Here is a 27,861-nt window from a genome sequence, read left to right as displayed (position 1 = left end):
TATGAATCCCTTTGTCCAGCATATCCACACTGTATATGCCACTTGTCCGTTAGCTACTAGCCCTCTTGGTTATCAGGTTGACTGACATGGTATCACAGTGCTTGTGTTCGATAACCCTTATTTTACTTAATAATACCACATTCACATAACTTTTTTTTTTTTTACAGTATACTGTTATCATTGTTCTATTTATTAGTTATAGTTCTTAATTTCTTATTGTGCTTAATTTATAAATTAAACTTTATCATAGGTGTGTGTGTATAGGAAAAAACACAGTATATATGGATTTAGTACTGTTGGCACAGTATGTATGGGTTTCAGGCATCCACTGGGGTCTTGGAATGTATTCCACTCAGATAAGGGGGGGACAACTGTATCTGGAAACTTTCTCACTATAACTAGTTCTACCAAGAACCTACCACGTTTCAAGTTGGTGACATCAATGAGCTTATTCGGGATTGGTTCATAGGAGAATGAACTCAGTCTAACATGGAGTTCTTTCGGTACCTTGGCGTGGGGCTCTGGAATAGCAGATGTAAAATTTCAACCTTTAGCATGCAAGTTAGAAAGTTCTCTGCCAGTGCAGGTCTATTTTTAGAGAAATAAAAGGAGTGCTTGCACCTGGGGAACCTCTCCAATGAAGCATACCCCAAATCTTATTTGACTCGGCCCCAGTGGGTTGCACTTCCTCCTGTGATCAGAGCTCCTCTTACACCTGCTTTGCTCAGCACTCAGAGGGAAATACTCGCATTTTGTTGTTTGTGTGCATTTGTAACATCCCCTGAGGCAGCCTCACCACATGCTGACTTGCTGGTCTGCGTGGCTGTCCAGATTCTCTCTGGAGGTACCAATGACTCTTTTCGTTAATGCTTTGGTTACAAAGATGTGTAAGTTTTGAGAGGTTGAACTCTAAACTTATTTTTACTGTGAACTATTCCTGCTTTCCTTTTTTAAAATTAAAATATAATTTACATACAATATTATATTATTTTCAGGTATACAACATAGTTATTCAACATTAACATACCTCATGAAGTGAATAAGCTCTGTTCTTTTTAATGAACATTTCTGCAAAAATGCATCATTTTTCAGGAACATGTGTCTTGTATTATAGTAGAAATCCTGTACTTTGCACTTAGCAGATGCTTAATAAATGCTGACAGATTATTTATAATTAACTGTATCACAAGAATTTTAAAAAGTGATTCCAAGGAATGATTATGTCGACAATGAATCCAATTATAAGAACTTAGCAAGATCACTCAACTTTTCTAGAATAGAAAATCTTTAAAAATCATTTTAATTTGCACAATATGTTCATCACTACTGTTTTAGAGAAACAGAAGTTAACTTTTCATTTTCGAAGATTGATGAACAATCATCCATTAATTCCTGAAGTTGGATAACAGGAAATTGGACTTGTTTTTCAAACCATTTGGCAATTGCGAGAAGCTGCTGGTCACAAAACGCACGTCCAATAAACTGTAGTCCTATTGGCAGGCCGTGGTTTGAGAGGGCCATAGGGACACTCACTGCCGGCAATCCTGAGTAAAACAAAGAAACCCATTAGTTGGTTAATCCTCCCGTCTAAGAAGCAGAAGCTTTTTCTACTTGCCAGTGCTAGTAGGTCCATGACAGGATAAAGTTTAAAAAGTAACACAAATTATATGATATCCATGCTTTTGTACCTTCCTTTGTTCACTTAACAATGTATCTTGAAAATCACTATACGTGTATCAGTTCACAGAGAACTTCTTCATTCCTTTTATAGTTGCATACTATTCCATTATGTGGGTTCACCATAATTTATCCAACCATTCTTCTGCGGTTAGGCATTTAGGCTGTTTACAGTAGTTAGCTATTTTACACCATGCCCCAGTGAATTTCCTTGTGTACATGCTTTTTGGTATTCTTGAAAGTAGTTCAGATGAAGAGGGATTGCTTCATCAAAGGATAAGTGAATATGTAGTTAGATAATGCCAAATTTCCTCCAAAAAGTTGTACCATTTTGAACTCCTATCAGCAAAATGAGTCTTTTTTTCCTACAGCTTTGCTAGTAAAATATATTGTCAAACTTTTGAAGTTTTGCCAATGTGTTAGGTGAGAAATAGTAGCTCAGGGTAGTTTTAATTCCAGGTTTGGGGCAGAGATAGTACAAGATCTTGGGACATCTTGTCATGTCATAAAAGGAAATTTTCAAAAACGAATGGGGACTGGTCTAAATGATACATGCAATTTGAAGGGGACTCTGTTGGCTAAATTTGGAACAATTTGAGCATCAAAAACAGTAATGACAGTAATTGTTTATAATATATCAAATTTTTAAAAAAAGCAATTCTTTAGAGAAGACTGTTAACTAATACATATAGAAGGAATGACAGAATTAGAAAAGTCAGCATTTTATAATTCTCTAGGTAATAATTCAGGCAACGGATCATCAGTAGATGCTACAACTCGCTTCAAGATTAGTGGGGTATGGGATATTCACATGGTCTGAAAGTATCGCTTTACCATTTCACCAATTGCTTATAACTGATAAAAGGAAAAACATCTAATTACAAGGAAAACATCTGGCAGTTACTTCCTTAACCAAGGGTTCAACCTCGTTTCTAAAAGTGGAACAAACTAATATTAATTGTTTCCAGACATGAAGAGTATGCAGTGGTTCTGCCAAAAGTGTTTAGCTGAACCCAGTCATGAGGAAGGAATCTGACAAATCCAGATTATGGATGGGACATCCTACAGGACAAGTGGACTAGACTTCAAAAAAGTCAATGTCACATAAAACAAAAAAATTTAAAGGTGGAGGATTTCTTATCAGAAACTAAGCAGGCCAGAAGAAAGTAGCACAACATTTTTTTAAGTGCTAAAGAAAAGAACTGTAAAAACAGAATCCAGCCAAAAATAACCTTTAAAAAATAAAAGGAAAATAAAGACATTCTCAGAAAGAAAGTGAAGAGAATTAGTTGCCAACAGACCTACCCTAAAGGTAGGAATGGCTAAAGTAATTTCTCTAATGAGAAAGGATATGATAAAACAAGGAATCTTGATACATAAGGGAGAAATGAACACAGTAAGCAAAAGTACAGGTAAATACAATAGACTTTCCGTCTCCTCTTGAATGTTCTACATTGTGCTTGATGATTGAAACAAAAATTATAACACAGTCGTAAAAAACCCAGAAAACTGAGGGGGCTGTTCTGGATTTTAAAAAAACATCATAAACAAATGTAATATATCAGGGGGAAAAACAACTTATAACAGACATTTTTGGTACAATTGATAATTTAATTAATTTAGAAAATTTATTTAAATTGAAAATGAGAAAATTTAAATATGGACTATACTTGGAGTATGATTGTACTTACGTTAGTTTTCTTAGGAGTGATAATGGAATTGTAGTTATGTAGGAGAATGTCTTCATTCCTAGAAGATTCATGCTAACGTATTTAGAGGTAAAGTAGCATGATGTTGAAACTTTCAAATTATTCAGCTAAAAACAAAGTGTGTGTGTATGTGAGAGAGAGAGAGAGAGAGAGGGAGAGGGAGAGGGAGAGAGAGGTGGGGAGGGCAGAGAGCGAGAGAGAGAGAGAGAGAGAGAGAGAGAGAGAGAGAGAGAGAGAGAGAGAGGAGAAAGCAAATGAGGCAAAATATTCATAAGGATGACTAGGCAAATGGCACATGGGTATTCATTATACTATTTTCTCAACTTTTCTGTAAGTTTGAAAATTTAAAAAATATAACTTACAAATATGCTATTAAGTGGATTGACTCTAAATATGTGTGTATGTGGTTAAGTATGTGTGTGCATACACGTTTCCGTCTCTCTCTCTCTCTCTCCTAATTCCAGAAGGACAAGTTACTGCCTTTAGAAAACAATCTAGCTAGAACCTAAGTTGAAGACCAGGGTGCCTGCCTGAAAATTAAATTAAAGAACGTTCTGGAGGGGCCCTCACCCGCCATATTTACGGCCTGTGTGAAAATGTCACCCTGGGCACTTCGCGTTCTGTTGTCTTCTTTGATGAACTCCAGGTATGGCACTGCCTCACTCAAGGTGGTGGGTGTTAGCAAAGCATCCACTCCAGAGTTAAAAACATTCACAAAATCATTAGCAATGAGTCGTCTCACTTTCTGTGCTTTCACAAAATAATTCTCATAGTTTCTGTGGAAAAAAACAGACATTTGAAGGGCGTCTTGTTATTTCTTTGAATCAAGTCTCACACATGAGGCCTGATTGTTGGCCTTTATGAGCAGGTACAACTAAGATTCTTCACAATACATAAAAATAAATTTTGTTCATTTGTGCTGTCATTCAAAAAGTTTGTACATCTGGAATTTAATCAATCAGAATTCAGTACGAGATGCAATTCTGCACATATAATCACAAGATATTAACACTTCCAGGGACACCATCATATCAGAACATTCATTTTCATGTGAGGAAAATCAAGTATAACAATTAAATGAGTTTCCAAAGGTCACAAAGGTAGAAGGGCTAGAACTAGGTCTCTGGAGGCTCATTCCGATCCTCGATTATAATGTCTAATTTCATCTATAGTATAATGACTACTAATTATTATAAGGACTCTGAAGTTTTGCAAAATTCTAACATGCTATCAGAATTAGACACTCGGAAACAGGCGCTGGAAAGAGAAATTGTGGAAAGTATGCAGTATTTGCAATTTTGTATTTTATGGATAGGCACAGCCCAGGAATGGCAATGTGAAATTCAAGAAAAGATGCTTTACTGAAAAGATTAAGGAATTAGCCAGACACAGGAGTGACTATATGTCAATGATGTAAAGAAAGGGAAAAAGAAAACCCTCTTTAGATCCTCCTGGAGATGCTAACTTAGACTGGCGAAAGTACTAACCTTCCAACTTCAGTTTCCTCACCTGTAAATATGGATGTAAGAACGCCAGTCTTATTGCAGACCACATACAATCAGATAATAATGTGACATCTTTTTTACCCTAAAATAATGCTATAGCAATATCAGATGTCCTTACTATCATTTGACCATAGGGTCTATAGAAATGAATGCAGGTATCACCTATAATTTATGCAACAATACAGTTGATGGACTAAATAATGTGTGGAGGAAAAAGGGGCCACGTATTAAACCTGACAAGCTCAGGGGAGACCTGCCTGGCAGGTTCTACAAACTGAGAGACCGAAATTAACCACATAGGATGGCTGAACATAAAATAAAAATTCCTAACTAAAAGCAGGACAAGGCCAGTAGTGACATTCTCGGCCTGTAGCTTCCTTGACAAAGGTCAATCTATCTGAAATGAGCCTGTCTATCGTCTTTTTGCATCTAAGATAACATACCCTTGGAATGTCAGAGTAATCCCTTTTTCTGGACCCCTCAGGGCACAACCCATCTCGCCAGATTATAGAACCCCTCATTGTTATCTTGTTCCCCAAATACCATCTTTATGTGCTGTAAATGTTGTTAGCTATCCTGTGCCTACCAATATAAAAGTATGTGTCTCTCCATTTTACCTTTTATCCTATCCTAGAAATTTCCCTGCTTTGCTTTCTCCCACCTACTTAGTCTACCACAAGTTGATTTCATGTAACCCTCTCACATCTCCTCCTTTGATTCTAATGTATGAAATACACTGTAAAACTGCCATTCTCCAGAGCATTTTCTATATCCGTTGCAGTTTTGCTTCCCAGCAATTGTCAGTTTGGCTCAAATAAACTCAGTAAAGTTCTCTACAGGTTTGAACGTTTCTTACATCAACAAATGTATTAACATCATTCCTCAAACCTGAATTTTATAAAAGAACAAATACTTCCCTTTTCCATGAAATTTCTTCCTACTTTTAAATATGGTTCAAAAGCAGAACTTCTGCTCCTATCAGTGACACAGTAATAGGGATGGGACTTACCCTGCCATCTTAAACAACTAGAAAACAAGACAAAATGACACCACCATTTTCAGACATTAGGCAACAGGCAGGCATTCAGGAGAGGGTGTCCTGAGAAAAGTGAAGCCTTTTGATTTCCCCAGAATAAGGCCGGGAGGCAGTTTCCAGGGCAGGCCCAGAGAGGGGGAACCTAAACGGAGTTTAAAAGTGGAGAGAGGGGATTCTCAGTAAGTTAAGGAGACCAAGACTGGAAGTTCAGGGAGGCAAAGACAGCCAGAATTTGCCAGAGCAGAGTACTGGGTGGGAGAAAGTAGCACACAGCGGGAGCTCCAAGGATTGCTTGAGTGGTGAGAATATTTAAAATCTGCGCCCTTAGCAACTTCCAAGTATATAATACTAACTCTAGTCGCCATGCTGCACATTGATCCCCAGGACTTGTTCATGTCATCACTGGAAAGTTGTACCCTCTGACCAACACCAGTCTGCCCATTGCCCCTGCCCCTAGACCCTGGCAACCACCATTCTATTCTCTGTTTCTATGAGTTTGGCTGTTTAAAAAGATTCACATGTAAGTGAGGTCGTACTCTATTTGTCTTTCTCTGACCTATTTCACTTAGGATAATGCCTTCACAAGATGGTTAGTAAACTTATATTGAAGACAGTCTAAGAGGGAGTCACAATAATTTGAAATTATTTCTTGAAGCAAGCATCCACAATGGAAGGGAAAACTAAGTTGATTCACTAAATTTGTCAAGAGACCAACGTAACTGCCTGCTTAAGGCTCTAAAAGCAATAAGCCATTGTGGCAATCATAGTCCGGGCACATGTAATGAGGCCAAAATGCTTTGAGGCTTCCTATACTTAGTTTGTACTAATCATTTAGCTAGTGCATCAATGTTTTTAAATAACCAGGAACCAAAAGTACCATAAATAGGCCTTTAATTTTGATTTTTAAATCAAATCATAAAGATTTTGCTTCTTTAGCAAATATTTCAACTTATGAGACCTGATAGACATATTACTTTACTCAAGTTTCAAGAATGTGGAAAATTCCTAAATGAATTATCTTACTCTTTTAATAAGAAAAAGTTTCCTGAGAGAATTCTTCCTCTCACCACATCATTAAACCCTTCTCGTCTGGTTGCAGCATACATGGCTTCAGTAGACACATCAATGTCACATCTGTGACCTGAAAACAAGAAAGAGATAAACATTACTTGAAAAGGAAGTAAAGTTTTGGCTGAAAAGCAGACCTAGATACACATTTGTGACCAACAGTAAAATTTCAGGAGATTGCCCTTAATGGTTTCTCGTCTTTGTCTGCCTTGTGACTGACTGACCAATCAGGAATCAAGGAGAGAAGGAAATAACCAAGAGGGAAATCTCCCTTGTTCACTTTCTCATTTGTTCATTCAAATGTTTACTGAGCTACTATATCCTGTGCTACTCACTACATTAGATGGACTGAGAACACAAAGATAAGGTGAACTGTACATACAGAGATATTTATGGTAAATAGTGTGAGTATAATGCTAAAATAACAAAGGTAAAAGGATTCACTGATTTACTTCCCTAAATCATTAACATCATCTTAGGCAATAAGTTTTTTTTGCCACTAATAAATGAAACTTTCCAATGTTTGAGACAACTACCTTAAAAATTCCAAACAAAGCCATCTTACCATATTCTAGTCCATCAAATCTTGCCATATTCGATGCCACTTCCGATGTACATAATACATGGTAGCAGACAATTGAATAACTGGTATGGGGCAGGGACACTTCAATCACTTTGGCCCCCTCGGACTCAAAGAGATTCGCAGCTTTGGACCAAAGAGAGTGTACTTCATTTGATAATTCTGGTACAAGATATTCCTTATTGGAAAAAGTTAAGATACAAAATTACAACATTGATATAGATTATTTTACAAAAATTTGTACTCCAGGACCTTTGGCAATACATTAGAAAGTCTGATTAAATTGCTAGTAGGTAGCTAGAAAGATTGAACTAATTTAAGAGTATTTATGGCATGACAAGCATAGCACTAGATATTATGAACTGGATACAACAATATTAAGGATTAGAGATCTGGTTGGAGAACTTTTATTTGTTAAATGTTCGTTATATATCAGGTATTCTGCTAGAAGCTTTTCAAAGGCTCTCTCAATTAATGCTTTTAACAATCCCATAAGGTATTATCATACTTAATTTTATTAAAAATGTTGAAACTAGAGAAGTTAAGTAACTGTCCTAATGTTACATAGCAGGTAAAGAAAGGATCTAGTATTCCAAAGTACCACGTTTCCCCGAAAATAAGACCGGGTCTTATACATATTTTTGCTCCAAAAGATGCATTAGGGCTTATGTTCAGGGGATGTCATACTGAAAAATCATGGTAGGGCTTATTTTCCAGTTAGGTCTTACTTTCGGGGAAACACGGTAGGTCCGTTTTTACAACCTGTGCTCTTTCTAAATCCTCAAAAGAAGGCAGAGCTATTACCTTTATTGAAGATTTTAAAGAAAGTAGTATTTCTCTACAGCAGTAGTTTCAACTGGGGGCAATTTTATCCTTTTGCTCTCAACCAGGAGACATTTGGTAATGTCTGGAGACATTTTTGGCATGGGGTTGTGGTGGTGGTGGTGGTGGGTGCTACCTCTAAAGATAGAGGCCAGTGAAACTACTAAACACCTTACAATGCATAGGACTGACTCCCACAACAAAAATGACCGCTAAGCTTAACATTTAAAAAAATTTTAAAGGTCAGTAATTTAACATATTTACTTTCATGTATGAATTACTCAGTTGCTACTGTAATAAATGCAGTAGTAATACTAATAATGATAGCAATAATGATACTACTTATTGAGCCTTCACTATGCAACGTTTGGCTCTGGGCTACAACCTTACATCAGGGATTAGTAAACTATGGCCCATCAGGCAGATGGACTTGCCAGCTATTTTTGAAAATAAAGTTTATTAGAACACAGTCACACACTTTCACTTACATATGGCCTATGGCTGAGTTAAGTAGTTATGATAAAGATTGTATGGCCCTCAAAGCCTAAAATATTTACTAATTGATGGTTTACAGAAAAAGTTTACAGATCCCTGCTTAACATGATTATCTAATTATTTTTATTGAGGTATAATTGACGTACCACATTATATTAGTGTCAGGTGTACAACATAATGACTCAATATTTGTATGTATTAAGAAATAATTACCACAATAGTTCTAGTTAACATCTGTCACCATACATAGTTACAGAGGTCTTTTTTTCTTTTGATGAGAATTTTTAAGATCTACTCTATTAGCAACTTTCAAATATGCAATGCAGTATTTTTAACTATAGTCGCCACACTATACATTACATCCCCATGATTCAAACCTCGCCACGCTCTGAGATCAATATTGTTATTATCCAGATTATTATTTTACAGATAGGGAAATTGAGCTTAGAGAGATTAAGCCATGTGCTCAGTTCACATAGCTAATAAAAGTGGCAGAGAAGGGATTCAAAACCAACTAGTCTATTTCCCAAGTCGGTGCTCTGTAGTTGACTCGACACTATTTCTGTAAAGTAATGAAAGGAAGAGTTACCTTCGGAATTCCTATACATAATTTGCTCACGTCTGTCAAATTCGGAAGCACAAATGGTTTAACAGGATCTTGTACTGTGGTAGAATCTTTGCAGTCATGCCCAGCCAGTACACCTGTAAGGAAAAGTACTTGTGAGTGACAGACATATTGTTTTCCAGTGAAACTGTAATGTTTTGAAGCTATGTGGAATCATATAAATACCCAACACAACTGCTGCATCATCCACACATCTGGTTAGGATTCCCGGCACATCCATTGAATTCACCAGGGGAATGAGACCATGACGAGAAACTAAGCCATAGCTTGGTTTTAAACCAACAACCCCACAGTGGGCAGCTGGATTCCTGGTCGATCCTCCTGTGTCTGATCCTAAAGCCCTGGAATTTAAATGGATTCTCTTTAGAAGAATGACATATCTCTAATTATATTTGGATCTACCTTTGTAAATGTGTATTTTTAAATTGTATTACACAAAAGTAAAACATGCTCGTCTCAAAGAATTCTTAAAATATAGAAAAGGGTAAGAGGTAACAAAATATTCCACCATCCTGAGGCAAACACTGTTAACATTTGGCATATTAACTTCAAGTTTTTCTTAAAATGCATTTTCTTTCATAGTTCAGGTCATTCTGTAACACAGTTCCCATCTCTTTTTTTGCTTATCATGAGCCCTTTACTATGTCATTAAAATTACTGAAAATTTAAAATACGTATACTATTCTATCAATTGGCAATTTCCAGTACTTTAAAGTCCATTCTCTCATCAATATACATACAAATCTTACACCTTTCTTTAATGGCAATTTTACAGTATGCTTTTAGCAACTAATCATACCCCATCCCTGAAATTCAGATACAGCCTTTCTGCTACCCCATTTAGAATCATGGATAGAAATGCACTTCAATTTATTTAAACATTTATGTTGTTGCCAACTAGGATAATAACTGCATAATAAATTACTTTGTAATAAACACCTTTAAACATAAATCTTTGCCCATATATCTGATTATTTTTTAGGCTACCTTCTAAGAAGTAGAGTTGACAGACCAAAGGGTCTGTCTATTATTATCAGTTCTTAATATATATTGTCAAATTACTCATCAGCAAGGTTATGCCAATTTATAATCCCAATCACAGTGAATCAGATTACATCCAATATTTCATTATCATCACTGAATACTAGTAGTTCTAAAAATATGGTTAATTTGATAACCAGAAAGCTCTGTTAGTGTGCATTTTTAAATAACTTTTCACATTTTTTTGTATTTGCATTACCCAGCTATGAAGTGTCTGCTCATTTCTTTGCCCAGTTACCTATAGAGTATATGTTTTTCTTACTAAAAAAAAAATAACTTTGAAGACATTATGGTAAGTGAAATAAGTCAGTCATAAAACCAAAAATGCTGCATAATTTCACTTACATGAGGTACCCAGAGTAGTCAAATTCATAGAAATAGAAAGTAGAATAGTGGTTGCCAGGGGTTGGAGGGACAAATGCAAAGTTGTTTTTTAATGAGTTCAGAGTTTCAGTTTTGCAAATGAAACAAGTTCTTCTGGCTGCACAATAATGTGAATGTATTTAACACTACTAAACTGTACACTTGAAAATGGTTAAGATGGTAAGTTTTGTTATGCATATTTTACCACAATTAAAAATTTAAACAAATTTTCAAAAATAGTTAAAAAAGGTTTTTCTGATTAGAAAAGTGTATATGCCTACTGCATTTAATTATATAAAATATTACATAACTATATAATATAAAGTGAAATTTATTATAATTACTGCCCCCATAAAAATCCAGTTATCAATATTGATATACATTCATCTAGGCACTTCCATGCAACTAACATATATACGTACTTAATCATTACTGTTCATAAAAAGTCATGCTATATGTACTACTTTGCAACTTGTTTTCCACTTAACAGTGGTTTTTGGATATCTTTCTATGTCACTAGTGCTCTAGCTCATTCTTTTTAGTGGTGTACAGCATTCCAAAAAATCTTCCCATTTTTAAAACTATTATAAAAGAAATGAATCAAAAGGGGATGAAACAAAGCAGAACACTTGACGGTTTGGTACTTATTCAATTCAGTACAAACTCTGGGTCTGTGCTTCTCTTGATTACACCCAGATGAAACTCTGGATTGAACGCCTTTTCTACCCATCACATGGCCCTTATGGTTTACAGACAATGCAAATTAGACTGCCTTTCTTACCAGGTCCGTGTGAACCACAAAAATCGAACTGTTGTTGTTTTTACAATTTCTAAAAGAATACATTTTCTTATTAGGATTTACTGACGGTTGTTTAAAAGTAAAACTTACATTTCCATAGGAATTATGTGTCAAAATGCCATCTTCTCAAAGCACCTTCAGAAAGATGAATACTAAGTGGGGTGATGAAGATAGAAAAAAAGCACCTAATCTTGCAGTCCTAACTTGTCAGAACTCTCATTAATATTAATGTGGTGCTATAAAATTTCACAGAGATAAAATGAAATAGTTTTACTTGTTAACAAGATTTCAGGGAAACTAAAAAAAATCGGTAGAATCTAAATCTAAATCTCCACAGCTCTAAAAAATATAAATGATTTATTGCTTGTAGTGCCTGTGAAGGAGCTTAGTTTCAGTGGATAATTAAGGAGATAAATATAATAACAGCAATATTTATTTACTCTTCTTTAGTTGGTTAAGAAATGCTTTATAAATGGGGCTTAAGACATAAAGCATGATTGATGCTTTCCAAATACAAAATATGACAGCTGAACAAATCAGCTCCCTTCGTAAACCTTTACCTGATAAACATTTTTAGTTGTGGGTTGATGGAAACACTATTTTAAATACCCTATTGATACCTATTAAGAGCATTTTTTTGTGTGTGTGGCAAAAATCAGATTTCGCTGAAGGATAAACCATAGCTAACAATTTCGCTCAGCAGCACTCATGGTATGTTAGTCCCTAAATATTTGTACAATCAGTAAGCTGACACTCAAATAAATTATTTAAAAAATGAAATTCAATGAAGTCCATTTATGCTAACTGGTTTATTCTGCAAGATACATAAAGTCATGTTTTTAAGAGAACCAGATACTGTACAGAAAGGCAAGTTTAAACGTTACTTTAAAGTTAAATGTATAAAACATACATAAGTGTGCTGTACAGTTGAGTGTATTTATAACATAATTTTGATACACCATTAAGCACAATAACTCACTGACAAGAAATAAAAATACCAAGATATGAAATTCCCTATTGTTGGATTTTGCCTGTGGTTTACGACTATTTGTATTGGGTTGGGTTTTAAAGTACAGAAGGAAAAACATCTTACGCAAAGCATGTGAAGGCTGATACGGCCGCTGCACTCCCTCCTGAGCTTCCGCCAGTTATAAGCCAATCTGAATCCTCTTTGTCACCATGGGGCTTCTGCTTCCTCTTTTCTCTATATTGTTTTGAAAAACTCCAGGGGTTTTTAACTGGTCCGAATATACCATCTGTGCTTCCACATCTGAAGTGAAGAAGTGAAGCAAGATACTTAATAAAATTTTCATTTTATGTGAAATTTTCATCTCCTGATTATTTGCTTCTGACACTGTATAATCCACTTAAGTTGAACTGAAAAAGATAGGTAACTTTCTCTAATTAAATGGTTGAGGAGGTGGAGGATGGCAAGAGCATTTGTGGTAGAAAGTAGAGAAAACTAGTCTGCTAAGAAATGAGGATTTTTTTATCCCATTTGATCATCTGATTTAGCTTAAGACAGTTTCCCTTGTAAATTAAGGTCTTCCGGTTGAACAGTGTTACAAACATTCAGTTAACAAGAAGTTTTTCCAAGGAATCCTTCTTTTAATCAGAAGTTTTAAGAAAAGCATTATAAATGGAATGCTAATAATTTATTTTTAAAATTTTGAAACAACTTCAAGCTTACAGATAAATTACAAAAATAAAAATAGTATGAAAAGAACTTTATACCCTTTACGCAGATCCACCTATTGTTAACATTTTACCTCATTTGTTTCATCATTTGTGTGTTGTGTGTCTGAACTTTTTTTTTTTTTTTCTGAACCATGTAAGGGTAATTATATTGTCATGGCCCTTTATCCCTAAATACTTTATTTAGTATGTATTCAGTATTTATTTCCTAAGACTAAGGGTATTCTCTTATACAGTGATAGTAAAATTATCAATCTCAGTAAATTTAACATCGAAGCAATACTTTTATCTAATGTACTAAGTAATCCAATTTTGTCAGCTGATTCAATAATGTCCTTTATAGCATTTTACTGCCCTCCCAGTACCGGATCAAGTCTAGAGTCAGATATTATATTTAGTTATCATTGTCTCTTTAGCCTCTTTTTTTTTTTTAACTTTTTAAATCATTCACCAGTCAGTGGACACTGACTTATTTTCAGTTTTTGGCAATCTGAATAAAGTCACAATAAATATTGTACTGAAAGGTCCTAGCCAGTGCTTTGCTATAAACCTAAGTCTTCCTCTCTTGAGAGAAGTTCTTCCCAGGATTGAGATTGCTGGGTCACACGGTAAGTGTACGTTTAACTTTATAAGAAACTGCCAAACTATTTTCCAAAATGGCTATGCCATTTCCCTACCAGCATTGTATGAGAGATCCAATTGCTCTGCATTCTTGTCAGCACTTCATATTGTCACTTTTAAAGCCATTCTAATAGGTGTAAGTATCTCATTGTAGTTTTCATATGTAATTCCCTAACGATTAATTATGTTAAGCATTTTTATGTGTTTATATGCCAACTATTTTATCTTCTTTAATGAAATGTCTCCTTCTTTTATCCATTTTTTTTTAATTGAGTAGTTTTCTTATTATTAAGTTGGGAAAGGTTCTATATATACTGGATACTAGCTCTTTCTCACACATGTTTTGCAAATATTTTCTCCCAATCTACAGCTTGTTTTCTCGTTTTTTAACAGTGTATTTCAAAGTACAGAAATTCTTAATTTTAACAAAGTCCAATCAATTTTTTATTTTATGGAGTGTACTTTATGTGTCCTAGGAAGTCTTTGTCGAACTCAAGGTCACAAAGATTTTCTCCTTCGTTCTCCTCTGTAAGTTTTAGGTTTTACGTTCTTTAGCCTCTTTTAACCTGGAACATTTTCACAGCCTTTGTTTTCTGATGTTGACATTTTAATACAACGTTTTTCAGATTTGTCTTTTGTTTCCTTGTTATTAGCTTCAGGTTATACATTCTCAGCTGGAATACTGCATAGGTGATGCTGTATTCCTCCCAGGGAATCACATCTGGAGGTACACAATGTCCACTTCCCCCTCACTGGTGATACTCATTTTGATCAGCTGTTTCAGGTGATGTCCTAATAACCTATGTTCGAGTTTACTCCCATGGATGAATCCATTCAACATAAATTTACTAAGTGCCAAAAGAATGACAAGACAGGCCAGAGCCTTGGAGAAAATATTTGCAAATCACCTCTATGATAATGGACTTGAATCTAGAATATTCGCTTGTATGTGAAAGAACTCTTACAATGCAGTAAGAAGACAAACAACCCACTAAAGAAAAAGGGTAGAGGGCAAAATATTTTGAATAGATTCTTCACCAAAGAAGATATATGGGTGGCAAAACAAACATACAAATGTTTAACATCGTTAGTCATCAGGGAAATGGAAACTAAATCAAAATGAGATATGACCATATATCTATTAGACAGCAGAACATAATCTCACAGAGGGACTGAGAAACTGGCATTAGAGTCCTGAAATCACTGGACTGGCTTTAGAGTAGTGATGATCTCACTACTTTTAGGTACCTATATTTAATGAAATTAAAGACACAGATGGAAGAAATACAAGAGAAGGAAGTTTCGACTTTACTTACCCCATAGCAAACTCATCTAAGTTTGTTTTTCCCATTAGAAGAGCTCCCTGATCCAATAATTTCTGAACAACTGTAGCATTAAAAGGTGGTACATAACCTGAAAAAAAAATCAGTTATTTTTATTATAGGAGAAAAAACAGTGAACATGTAAATCATATTTTCAAGAAACAAGATTTTAAGCTGCAATTGAACAATTTGTATTGACATATGTTCATTATTCCCAATTTGATTAATAGTTACTTTCTTCCAAAACTTAATTTTTTTTCAATTGCTATATGTTTTCCAAAGACAGTCTAGATATTGATTTTAACAGTACTTCAAAATACTGAATGATAGAGGTGTACCCAAATCATTTGAAACTAATCACAAATCATATTTTTGCTTATTGTGCTTGACTTTTTCTTCTCAGATGATGCTGTATCACAGTAATTTTGCTCCATTTCCAGTCAGAAATAGATTTTTATTGTCAGTTAAAATTTTCTCTATCTAGTATATATTCCAAAACAATTAACAACAGTCTACCTATCAGAGGAAACTGGGGGCACACACCTCAGAATATTTCTTTTAATGTGTAGTACTCTGAATAACCTTCTTCCATTTCATTTTCCTCCTAGGATCCAAACATCTTGATAAACATGATTCCTTTTTGACGTACTAAACTGTAAAGAATAAAACTAAGCATCACTATACTTAGATAAGTACGGTGATATAAGAGGCAGAAGAGTCAGGAAATAAAAAATAACAGGACCGTAGAGGATTCCTCATACCGTCCTCAAGAGCGGGATAATGACAGCCATTTCGTACTTATCCCCCTGTTATCAATGAGTAGGAGTTAGAGGTCGCTTAGTGTCTCTGGTGATCAATCACTAAGTCTTCCTGAACAGGACTGCTGAAACCCTAAATAGGATTCATCCACTAAGCTGGCCTACGTCTAAAGAATAATTCTGCATTCTGAAAGAGCAGATAGTAAAGAGGAAATATTCCATCCCAAGCATTTCCTTTGCAGATATAATTAGTCTGAGAATACCTTGGTGCTTTAATATCTTTAATGTAAACTGAAAATGCTTATTTTTATAAAACTATTAATGCTCTAATCAGTTAAACTCTACCTTTCAGCATGTTTGATGCACATGTTGTCTCAATGCCGGACGTGCTAAAGTTGTCTTTTACTGCAACAGGAATTCCGTCTAAATCCCCAAGTGAGTGACCTGTATTAAAACCCCAAAAGAATAGAAGATATATCTAGCACCCAATAGAGACACACATTAATACAGTTATTATAATAACGGTTTGCTTTTAGTAAAGATACTTCTTCAGAAACCAAATTTGTTAGAAATTATTAGCATTGAACAGTACAATACACCACATATCCAATCACCTCATTTTCGTTGTACCTCAGGGCAAGTTCTTTAAACAAGGGAATGTTTTGTTAACTCACTTGCCCAGTGGAGACTGCTACATCCACTAACACTTTCTCTAGTGACATAACAATTAAGTATAATTCGAAGTCATTTACCTTTCTTGTATCTTTTCTCTGATTCTTCAGCTTGCTTTAAGGCCACCTCTTCTGATACAGTAATGTAAGCATTTAGAAACTTGGTCTTCTTGATAAGAGAGAGACATTTCTGACAGAGCTCAGTTGGAGTAATTTGGCCTTGTTTCAGTGCCGCAGAAACCTATGTACAATTCAAAAACCCTTTGCTGAGTCTGCAGAAGTTGCAAAGATTACACTGACGCAGGCAGATAAAGTGGTTAAGTATAGTTTTGAAGTGCAGCTTGGATTCAAAGCCACGAGATCCGATCACGTCTGCACTTAGTGTAGTGAAGGAGGGAACCCACCATCAGCTTGAAGACAGGATGGAGGACAGCACATTCATAGCCCTGCCTAAGGAACTTTGTTTCTAAGTCCGTCTTCAACGAATGAGAGCGATGGTTTAGGTAAGACATCCTGCCTAGAAATAGAGGCCCTCCATAGGTGAACATGGGTTTGGGTGGACTGTGTACAGAGAGCAGCTTAGCGGCAATACAGGCCGGCCATAGTGAGAAGAAATGAACTACACAAGGAATTACACGCCTGTATGGATCTCAGTAAATGATCTTCATTAAAATAGAGCTTTATATCTATTGTAGAATTCAAGCAAAAGCCATTACAAATTGAGAGATACTTATAAAATATGGGTTCAAAAGCAAATTAAAAACCAACTTTTCTGAAATCTTGTCTTTGCTGCATTAGGAAGTCTAGTAAAGAGAGCATTAAATAACTGCACCACAAGTGACCAGAACCTGTCTATTGATAAATGAAGCCTGAGGTGGTGATAACTATTAATATTTAATACTTCCTATGGGGAGTAATAACTACTTTTCAGATAAAAGGAATGAACAACAAGAAGCCAAAGATAGTATCAAATCTTTGGAGACAATATGAAAAGAGCTGGATAAGATGGGAGCTCAGAGATGACAGGGGTGGGGAAGAAGTAATATTTGTCGAGTATTTACCAAGAGACAGGTACTGTTGTTGGCTACATGCATTATTACTTCATTTATCCTTAAAACCACCACAGAAGTGAGGTATTAACATCCTTTTAGAGGTGAAGAAACTGAAGCTCAGACAGGTAAAGTGATTTGTCCAAAGTCACACAAATAGTAAAGGGCAAGGTAACTTCTTAACATATGCCCCTTCACCATTTCTCGCTGTACTAGGGGATGCTTAGTGTGTCCTCTAAGTTGACTGTATTTTCACATAGCCTCTACATCAAGCAACAGGAGTTCGCATTTAGAGGAAACTCTGCGTATGATCTGCTCTCCGCTGTTGAATAAATCACCAAAGCAGTGGTACTCTTAGGGCTGAGGGTTTTAAATGAGGAAAGCTGTGGGAACAGGCCATGGAGAGGACCCCAAGGAGGAAAGGACTGCATGGGGAGCCTGGGGGGGATTCAGGGGTGGGGAGAGGCAGCTGGGCTTCACTGAAAGGAGATAACCCTGTAAAAAGAAGAGAGAGTTCTGTTCAGTGGTTTGGATAAAATGTGAACTCTTTAGAAGAAAGGAGCTGGAAAAAAAGAAAAGATAGCAATGTATTCTAATATTGTAAATAAGGAGTGAGAAAAAAGAAGACAGTGGTAGGCTGAGGGTAAGAGAGTCAGAACAAGCAAACACCAAAAGCTAGAGACAGAGAGGTATATAGGCAGGCCTATCCCACGGTAAAGTTGTAAAATGAAGAAATTATGTCTGCCACTTTCCTTCTTTGCTGCACGTCCCCTGATGCCTACGATCTATCCCTCAAGCTGCTTTCTAACTTGCCAACTGGTATGAGAATAAGAGATAAGGAGTTACGGTTGTGGTTACAAGGGCAAGAAAGATGATTGGAGCACTCATTTTAAATGGTGCTGATTTTTGTTAGGACCATTTTTAGGAAACCCAGATTTGAGAAAATCAGTAAGGGAACTGGAGAAGAGAAATGAAAGCAAAGATGCTAATTAGCTGGAATGGACTGAGCATAAGGAGTGTAAGATATAAATAGTACAGCTCTCCTGGGACAAAACTAAAGGTGTCATATCTGAACATAAAATGAAATCAAATGTAAAAGTTTTTGTTACAAACCAAATTCTCTCTCCCTGGCATTTCTTTTCTCTAATGGAAACTAGGCTTTTCCCTGAGGCCATTGCTTCTCCTGCAGCTTTCTCAAGGGACAGCTGTTTTAGCGCCTACCTACCAAGTCCCACAGCGCCCAGTGGGGGAAGAGAGAATGTGTGGGCAGGCGTCCTCCTCATTCTCTCAAAAACCCCAGCTTACCTGAAGCACGGGACTTGGAAGACATTATCTTACTCTCCCCATGTGTTAATCTAGTTTCCCTGGTGCTCCGTCATGCACTGAAGATTTTAGCAGCTAGCTCACTATAGCTTTCTTTGCTATGGCTCTTGTTGCTAATTCTGTTGCCTTCCATCTTCAAGTCCTGACACCGACCCCTGGCCTCTCTCAGTTCCTGACCTCACCCCAGTTTCCAAGTCTCACGGTCATAGCCCAGGCTACATCATTACCATTATCTGTCTCATCTCCCAAACCTCAATTCTAGTTGGTCCACATCTCCTGACCCCTAAAAAAGATGCTTTATATTTCACTTAATCTTTACATCCACACTCTGGGCAGATACTATTTCCATTTTACAGATAAATCATGAAGTTTCTGCTTGAAATCACATGGCTAGGAAGTAGCAGAGCTGGGATTCAAACAAGGCCAGATCTTATTTCCAAAGCCCATGCTCTGGACCACTATACTACTTCTCTATGCAAGGTGTTACAACATGTACTACTGTGCAACAGAGCAGAAAACATTTTATTAACTTTACAGAGAGCATCAAAGGATCACTTAGGGAAAGAACTGTCTTTAAAAAAAGTTGTGATAAATGCTGAAAGTACTGGAGAGCCCTGGAGGGTGCCATGTCCAGTTGACTGGTATCTTTAACACACTCATTTCATATTCATGTTTCTGTCTCCTTTGTTTCAAGAAATAGCATGTCAAGATCACCAGCAAGCTCCACGTTCCTAAATCCAACATCACCGCTCAGTCCAGCAGCATTCTACATAAGAGATCCCTCTCTCCTTGAAGCACTTCTTCACTTGTATCTCAGGACAGCAAGCCCGCCTGGTTTTCCTCACGTCTTACTGGACATTCCTCCAAGTCTCTTGCGGCTTTGTTTCCTATTGCTGACCTCTAACTGTTGGAAAGTTTTAGACCTTCCATTTTTACACTCAACTTCCCCAGGTGATCTCATCCGGCCCTGTAGCTTAAATTATCTTCCACATTGTTGCCAATTTATAGCTTCATACCTAGTCTCTTTCTCGATCTCCATACTCCTACATCCACCTACTTCACTGACATCTTCACTTGCATATCTAGGAGGCATCTTAAAGTTACCACATCCAGAACAGAAATTTTGATGACCTTATCACCACAAACATGCTCCCTTTAGTCTTCCCATTTTGATAAATGTTACCATTTCCCCAACTGCCCAGGCCAAAACCCTAGCCATCCTCCTTAATTCTTTTCTTTCCCTTAAACTCTTCCCTTAAACTATCCAATCCATCAGCAAGCTCTAACACCCACTTCGCGCGACATCTACTCCCACCACTCTATCCGTGCTGCCAATACAACAGCCATCTAAATGGTCTTCCTGCTTTCTCATTTGCCTTCCTGGACCATAATCCTTATGAGTAGCCTGAAGGAGGTTTTTAAATTTTAAATCAGATCATGTCCACGGACTGACAACTTTTCAGAGGCTTCCCATTACACATAGAATTAAATCCACACTTCTTACTGTGGCCTAAAATGCTCTCCATGATCTGACTCCTGCTTATCTCTCTAACTTCATCTCCCACTATTCTCCTCCTCATTCACTTCTCTATGGGCATGCTGGTTTTCTTGCTATTCCTTGAACATGTCAAGCCTGCTCTTGATTCAGTCTTTGCCTGAAACACTCTTTTCCCAGATCTTCCCAGGGCTCACCCTTTATTCCCTTCAGGTCTCTATTAAATATCACCCACCCAGTCAGGGAACCCTTCCCTGACCACTCTACCTAAAACCTCCAGCTGCCCCAACTAATTCTCACACTATAGCCTGCTTAATCTTTCTTCATAGCACTTAATACTATGTGAAATTATTTACTTAAAAAAAACCCATATTTAATGCCGGCTTCCCCACAAAAATGTAGGTTTCATGAGGGCAGGAGCTTCCGTCTGTCTTCAATGCTAAACCCCAGTGTCTGGATAGAGAAGTGCTCAATAAATGTTAGTTGAATGAATAAATAACTGAGCTGTTTAAACTGTGGAATCAATTTTCCTATGGAACAATAATTAAATGTTCTTAGGCTAGACCCCCAAAAAGCCCATTGGATATATAATTAAACTTCAGGATTAATAATATTAGCCTGGTGCCTGGCGCCTAGAAACACTGGGCTCGTCCAAAAAAAAAGGAAGGTAAGACTCCTCCCCCTTCCTGAATATACCTGGGTAAATTTTACAAATAAGAGCTTTACCTCCTATTTGGCACTTCACCTCCTTGCAGTGCTTTCTCCCAGGGCTCCTGTGTTGCCCTAAGCCTCCACTTACCATAGGTCTCCCAAATTGCCTCAAAACTCCATAGTTTCTTTCCCTTACCCTTATTTTATCCCCAGCAAATCTCCCCTTTCCTCAATTGATTATTGCAACTAGAGTGTGATAAATGAGAGAAATTTGATTGAACTATTATAATTTACAACACGGATGAGTAAATCATTTAATCTTTGCAGGCATCTTTACATATTTAAAATAGAATGTGTACTAAATTAATTTCTAATTGTTAGAATTTGGTTAGAATGATGCGCAAAAAGTACAGCGTGGCCAGAAGATATATTTTGGGTTTGGAAAATAACCACCAAATAATGTTTTGCATGTATTAGGTATCAATAAATATCTGTTAAAAGAGTGATTAAGTGAAAGTAATCATGCCAAGGCAACCTCCTATCTACTTTGGGTCAATTCCCCTAAAATTTTTTTTTAACTCCTTGAGGTAAAAGTCATTTCTCACAACGCCTCACTCAACAACATCAGGAAAGAGTGGCACAAAAAAGGTGGTGCTGAAGGGGAAAGGGCAAAAAAAGAAAACGCCACATTTTAAAAGTTGTATTTCATTTTAAAATAAATTTTCGATTTCTTTGTTTTAAGGAACGAATAGAATTTTTCACTGGCAGTATAGGCCAGATGCAATTTAAGATGGTAAAACAATAATTATTTTGGGGAAGAACTAATTATTTAAAGCTTGTGGACTTAAAAAAGTTCTCAAGATAATTCACAGTTTTCTAAAAGGCTACCAGCCGGTAAGAAAATAAAAGAACTTTCCAGGTGATGATAGAAGGCAGGGTAGGTCCTCAACCCCTACTTATCAAGCAGAATCATCTGGAGACCTGGTTAAATCTTACACGCTGGGCCTTACCACACAGATCTACCTCAGGAACACAGCTGTAGCTTTAACATGGGCGGGAGGTCATTCTGATAGCAGTGGGCCTGACTACGGTTATAATGTTTGAGAGATCTAGGCCAGGAAGCAAGGAGACCTGAATTAAAGCTCTATCAGCAGGGAGATAGCAAGAGAACACATTGCTTGAAATTAGAACAGACATAATTTCAAGGCAGAATTAACAGAGGTTAGTTACTTATTGGATACAACAGATCAGGAAGAATCTAAGGGCAACTAGGATAACAGTTTTCCCATTAATAAGAGACTATTAAGAATTCAGAAATCAGATTTTGGTTAGTTTTTTAAGATGGAGGTTGAGTGGTCGTCGGGTTACAGTAATGAAGTCAACTTTGGTTAAAGTGAGGTTGAGGTGCTTATGGGACATTTGCAAGAGATGCCCAGAGCACATTCACAAGTCTAGTCTAGAATTAAAAAATGATGTCCTGGAAACGCAGACAAGGGTAAAGGAATCATTGGTATCTTAATGGTAGTTAAAGCCTAGGGAATGAATATTTTTCAAGGAGGAAAAAAGCCGAAAATCATTAGTTTGGATTTTGCAAGGGACGGAGTTGCTGGGCTCCTTAGAACTGCATCAAATGAGTGTTGGGGACAGAAGAGAGGCTGAACGGGACCAGCAAAATGCCTCTTATGTGGCAGAAGCCCACTTGGGAGACCACCGGGGCCTGACCCAGCCTGAGCAGGGGTCTAATTGAGAAGCCGGCTGTACACTTCCACCCCACAGCTCCGCGGTGTTGAAGTCTCCCCTGCTGAGGTCCTAACTGCAGAACCGGTATGGACAGGACAGCCTAAGCACCCACTGGTCCTAGTTCCCAATCCTCCACCTAGTTCCAGGGAAGGAGTCGGCGAGGCTGACCGAGATGCGTGGTCAGGGCCGCGGACTCTATGTCAGGGACTCCGCCAATCTTCCCGACCCTGGGCCCTCAGCAGCCAGTTGTACTCACTTCTCGGAGGGTCCGGCCCAGCATGGTCCTCGTGCCCTGCCTGCCACCACAGGGCGCAAATGACAAGGAGGAAAAGGAAAGGTCAACAACAGCTACAGGTATTACATGGGCGCAGCCATCTTTCATCGTCACTGAACCTTGCAACACCGAGTACTTAGATTGGTCGGATTGCAGCCCGAGGAAATGATCTTTGTATGCGATTGGTTAGCGTCCCCCCTAGGCAAGTCCCGGGACGGAGGAGAGCGGGTGGCAAGGAGACTCCTGGCTAGGGTCGCGGTAGGAATCTGGAGGCATCTGATTGATTCTCTGTGGCGTAGGGATCTTGAGCCGAGTCAGCTGGTCCTGCCGAGTGCTCCCGGAACGGGGCCGAGTTCTGGGGGTTTTGTTTTTGTTTATAGGGGAAGGGAGTTGTAAGGGGGGAGGAGAATGGACAGAATACTGCCTGGAACGTTAACTGGAGCATTTCAGATGCGAACAGCCAAATAATTCCATATTGTTCTTCCTTCATTTGCTCCATTAGTTAGGCTAACTTCATTTTTGAATTTTCAGTTTTGAAATCGGCCAGTGTGTTTGGCAGAATCTGGCCGAATTTCGGGGTGACAGTTATCCAAGTGTATTTTAATTAGGGCACGAAAGTCAACCACTGGTTTACGATGGAATTTCTGAAGACCTGTGTACTTAGAAGAAAGGCATGCACTACGGTTTGCTTCTGGAGAAGACAAACTATACGAAAGCCTTCAGTTAGAAATATTAGTACTAGCTCTCCAAGGAGCACTGTCATGCCAGCTTGGGTGATAGATAAATATGGGAAGAATGAAGTGCTTCGATTTACTCAGAACATGATGATGCCTGTCATACACTATCCAAATGAAATCATTATCAAAGTTCATGCTGCGAGTGTAAATCCTATAGATGTCAATATGAGAAGTAAGTTTTTGAAAGATTCCTTGTTACTTTTTTTTTTTTTTTCCAGTTCTTCAGAGAATTTCACCAGGGATAAGTAGTTTTAAAAGATCAGTTCTTACTTGACTACACTTCTTTGGTTAACACGAAAGAATTGTTTAGGTTTTTGACAGTATCTCAGCAGGTATTTCCAAAATTTTTGAAATTGCAATATCCAGGATATACTTTAATCTTTTACAAAATATAAGTTTGAATTGCTTCCATGCTTTCTTAAAATGTTAATTGGGACTTGAGAGCTGTGTCCACAGCTAACTTTCTGGTGTACTTTTCTGGGAACTGTGATATTGGGAGGTACATCAGAGGTTTTAGAGGTATGGTTATGATTTCACATCAGTTCAGAATTTGCATTTATATAATAATTCTTTGCTTTCCCACTGTTCACAGCTTTCTTTATTGGTCCAGTGGACAAAGCAGCACGACAGGATGCCAGGATATGGTGGACACAGTGCTTTCCTCATTTCTGCTTTTTCATTCTGCCCTTGCAGTTAAAATGCACTTTTCCGTTATGCTGTATCCTAATTGGGAATAATGTTATCGTCTTAGTTTCTTCTGGGATATATTGACACAGCTTGGAGAGCACTATATTCCTTACATATATACTATGCAATTATTATAGTGCAGAAAAGATTGATTACTATTTGTGAATTACTTTAACTTTGGAAAATAATGACAAAAATATTGCTTATGGGAACTCATCCATGTCTTCAGAAAAAGTCAGAAAGCTTCTTCTGGGATGATTGGCTAGTTAACCTCTGTTCTAAGTAAACTGCCATATGCATTTTAATTTAATCATGCATGTGTTTTGAAGGCCTTGTGTGTAGACCTTCAGTTCTCATCAGATTACCTCAGTAACAATTGTTTTATTTGAACTATGTGTGATGAATTAAGTTTCTTTGCTCATATACATGTATAATTACAAAATTAAGATTAATGATAGAGTGAATCATTTTGTGGAATTTATAGAGAAATATGAAAGTGTTGATACTTTGACATCTTTTAATTTTTTCCTCTTTGTTTCCAGGAGCTGTGTGATAAATTAGAATAGCAATTCTCAATTTTTTTTGTCTTAAGATCTCTTTACATTCTTAACAATTATTAGGCTTTTGTTTATGTGAGTTATAGCTATGAATATCTACCTTATTAGAAATTAGAACAGACATTTTAAAACACTTAATTCATTTAAAAATACGGTAAGCTCCTTTTGTGTTAACATTACAAAATTAAATCAGGATAAAAATATAATATGACATAAAAAAATGACTCAAAGACAACTATGTATGTGAGCAATTGAAACAGGTAGTATTTAATAGAGCATAGGATCTACCTTTAAAATGCTTACAGTAAAAAATAACTTCCAAAGTAAGCAAAAAAAATAAATTAGTGCTAAAAGTAGCATTATTTACACTTTTACATATCTCTTTGCTTTTGGTTTAATAAGACAGAGGGAACTTCATATGTATTTCTGTATTTAGTCACAATGTGTTATTTGAAGTAAGTGGAGAAAAGCCTGCCTCACATAGGTAGTTGGGAAAGAAAGGACTTCTGAGATGCCTCAAAAAGATCTTGAGGACATAAATCTTGGAGAACGACTGGATTAGGGAAATAAAGTCTAGTTTCACTGTCCTTAGGTCTTTTGACTCCACTTTTTAATGCTGCTATTTTTAATATAGTGAATATATCTAGTAGCCACCAGCTGTCCGATACAGTAGCCACTAGCCACAGGTGGCTGTTGAACAATTGAAATGTGGCTGGTTTGAATTGAGATGTACAGTTAGTGTAAAATACACACTGGATATCAATGACTGAGAAAAAAATGTAAAATGTCTCCATTTTATACTGATTGCATAGTGATCTGATTGTATTTTGGATATATTCAATAAAATATTAAAATTAATTTCACTTGTTTCTTTTTACTTTTTTAAAGGCTACTAGAAAATTTTAAATTACATACATGGCTTGCATTATATTTCTTTTGGACAGTGCTGATCTAGACAATGCAAGGAATAACTATTACACATTTTTTTTGTGGGGGAGGGGTTTGGGGAATGACTTGGAACTCTTAAAATGTATGTAGCTAGAAAGCTCTATTAAGAAAAAATTGAAATGATTTACTATGAATGCCTCATGAAATCAACAGATGTACAGCTTGTCCTCAAATACTATTGTTTCATTCAACACTGGTTGATGAGATGCACGAGGAACCTAACTCTTGTTTATATCAAGTAGCCTATGGTTACAATTGGTTTTATTATACTCCGTACATCATTACACTTAAAGCTGTAGAATGTATCCACGATATTAAGTGAGGACTCACTGTATTTATATTTTATTTTTTTATTTTTTGCTATGAAGTAATAATTGCTACTACTAGTCGGGCATGTTGTTTTATTCCATTTACATTGGGCATGAAGATAATTTAGATTTTACAGGATAAGTTAGTCTTTAAGTAGTTGGTTTATACCCAGTGATCAGTGTGTTTTTTCATCTCCTTTGAGGATAAACTCTTTGCAGGTAGATCCTATGCTCTGTCAACTACTACCTATTTCAGTACTTCATATATGTAGTTGTCATGCAGTCATTATTTTATGGCATTTTACATTTTCATTCTAACTTAAGATTACAAACTAAAATTAGTGATATTTTATCCATGAATAGTTTTTACATTTTGTCTTCATTTAGATCTGTTAACTTTTCATTTCTTTGAATGCTGCTGTAATTTGTATTGTGTACATTTTAATTTCAGTAGAATGGCTGGATCTGGACTTTCTTTGCAGCTGTTTAATAATAAAATATTGTAACACATTTTACTTTTATATATAGTACGTGTATTCTTGAGACATCTTAGTTTTGTTTGTTGTTGTTTTTTGAGACATCTTAGTGTTTCATGACTTGACTGGGTAATATTTGTAAGTTATCCTCTTTATTTCCTTCTCATGGATTCTTTTTGAAGAATGTGTGATTGTTGTTGCATACGATATCTGAAATAGTAGCTTGAGGGAAAAAAATAATGAGTAGAAGATTGTAAACTATAGGAAGCAGATATTTCCCTTGACAAGAAAGCAAGGACATTATCTCTTTATTTTGAAAGATGAAGGTAGGCTGTTTTCATGGAGATGCCCATTATTGTTGGGCATAAAACCATAAATCATATAAATGGCTAAAGAAATTAATTAAAATATATATAGCCAACATAGTTTTACCAACAGTTTGATTTCTTTAGATGGGATTAAAGTCTTTGAAACTGATGGCAAATTTATGATTTCCAAATCGTTCCAACTCTGAATCAGTCAAACTGGCTTCCTCTAACAATGGGATGAAGCTCCTAGGTGCTACTACCAGTTACTACCAGCTGCATTCTGATTTGGGGCTAGTTTAGCTAGTAACCAGTGAGCCCCAGCTACTCAGTTGGTGCATTAGCACATCAGGGTGACCAAGAAAACTTGAAACAATCTTGCCCTGCAGGCTCTGCACCCCAGAGAGGACTGAAGCCTTTTTGCAGCTCTGAAACGGCAGCTAAAATGTGACATGGCTAGTTGTCCACTTCTGTTGCTCAAACCATGTAAGAATTTCAGTGAATAATTATTTAATTATTTTAGT

General features: G+C 36.7%; 2 protein-coding genes across 3 annotated transcripts in view; one reads left to right on the top strand and one right to left on the bottom strand.

Moving 5' to 3' along the window:
- Nucleotides 1-1,297: 1,297 nt before the first annotated feature.
- On the bottom strand, nucleotides 1,298-23,455 carry QRSL1 (glutaminyl-tRNA amidotransferase subunit QRSL1). The gene is made up of 11 exons (XM_033103013.1): nucleotides 23,302-23,455; nucleotides 16,869-17,028; nucleotides 16,462-16,560; nucleotides 15,353-15,449; nucleotides 12,814-12,990; nucleotides 9,683-9,858; nucleotides 9,482-9,594; nucleotides 7,561-7,753; nucleotides 6,951-7,068; nucleotides 3,957-4,162; nucleotides 1,298-1,544 (listed from the first exon to the last, which is right to left on the bottom strand). Exons 1-11 carry the CDS (start codon nucleotides 23,425-23,427, stop codon nucleotides 1,324-1,326), a joined length of 1,686 nt encoding a protein of 561 aa, XP_032958904.1. The 5' UTR covers nucleotides 23,428-23,455; the 3' UTR covers nucleotides 1,298-1,323.
- A 90-nt stretch (nucleotides 23,456-23,545) lies between these two features.
- RTN4IP1 (reticulon 4 interacting protein 1) overlaps nucleotides 23,546-27,861 on the top strand; it is an 87,631-nt gene continuing 83,315 nt past the window's right edge. The window contains exon 1 of one of the 2 annotated variants that reach the window (XM_033103014.1): nucleotides 23,546-24,228. In XM_033103014.1, coding sequence (XP_032958905.1) covers nucleotides 23,955-24,228 — 274 coding nt within the window. In that variant the 5' untranslated portion in view covers nucleotides 23,546-23,954. The remainder of the gene's footprint in view (nucleotides 24,229-27,861) is intronic. The other variant, XM_033103016.1, reaches the window with a different exon arrangement.

Source organism: Rhinolophus ferrumequinum, chromosome 3, assembly GCF_004115265.2.
Source record: "Rhinolophus ferrumequinum isolate MPI-CBG mRhiFer1 chromosome 3, mRhiFer1_v1.p, whole genome shotgun sequence".
In the NCBI taxonomy this organism is placed as follows: domain Eukaryota; kingdom Metazoa; phylum Chordata; class Mammalia; order Chiroptera; family Rhinolophidae; genus Rhinolophus; species Rhinolophus ferrumequinum.
The sequence above is the reverse complement of the archived record's forward strand: the minus strand, read 5'-3'. Positions and strand labels throughout refer to the sequence as shown.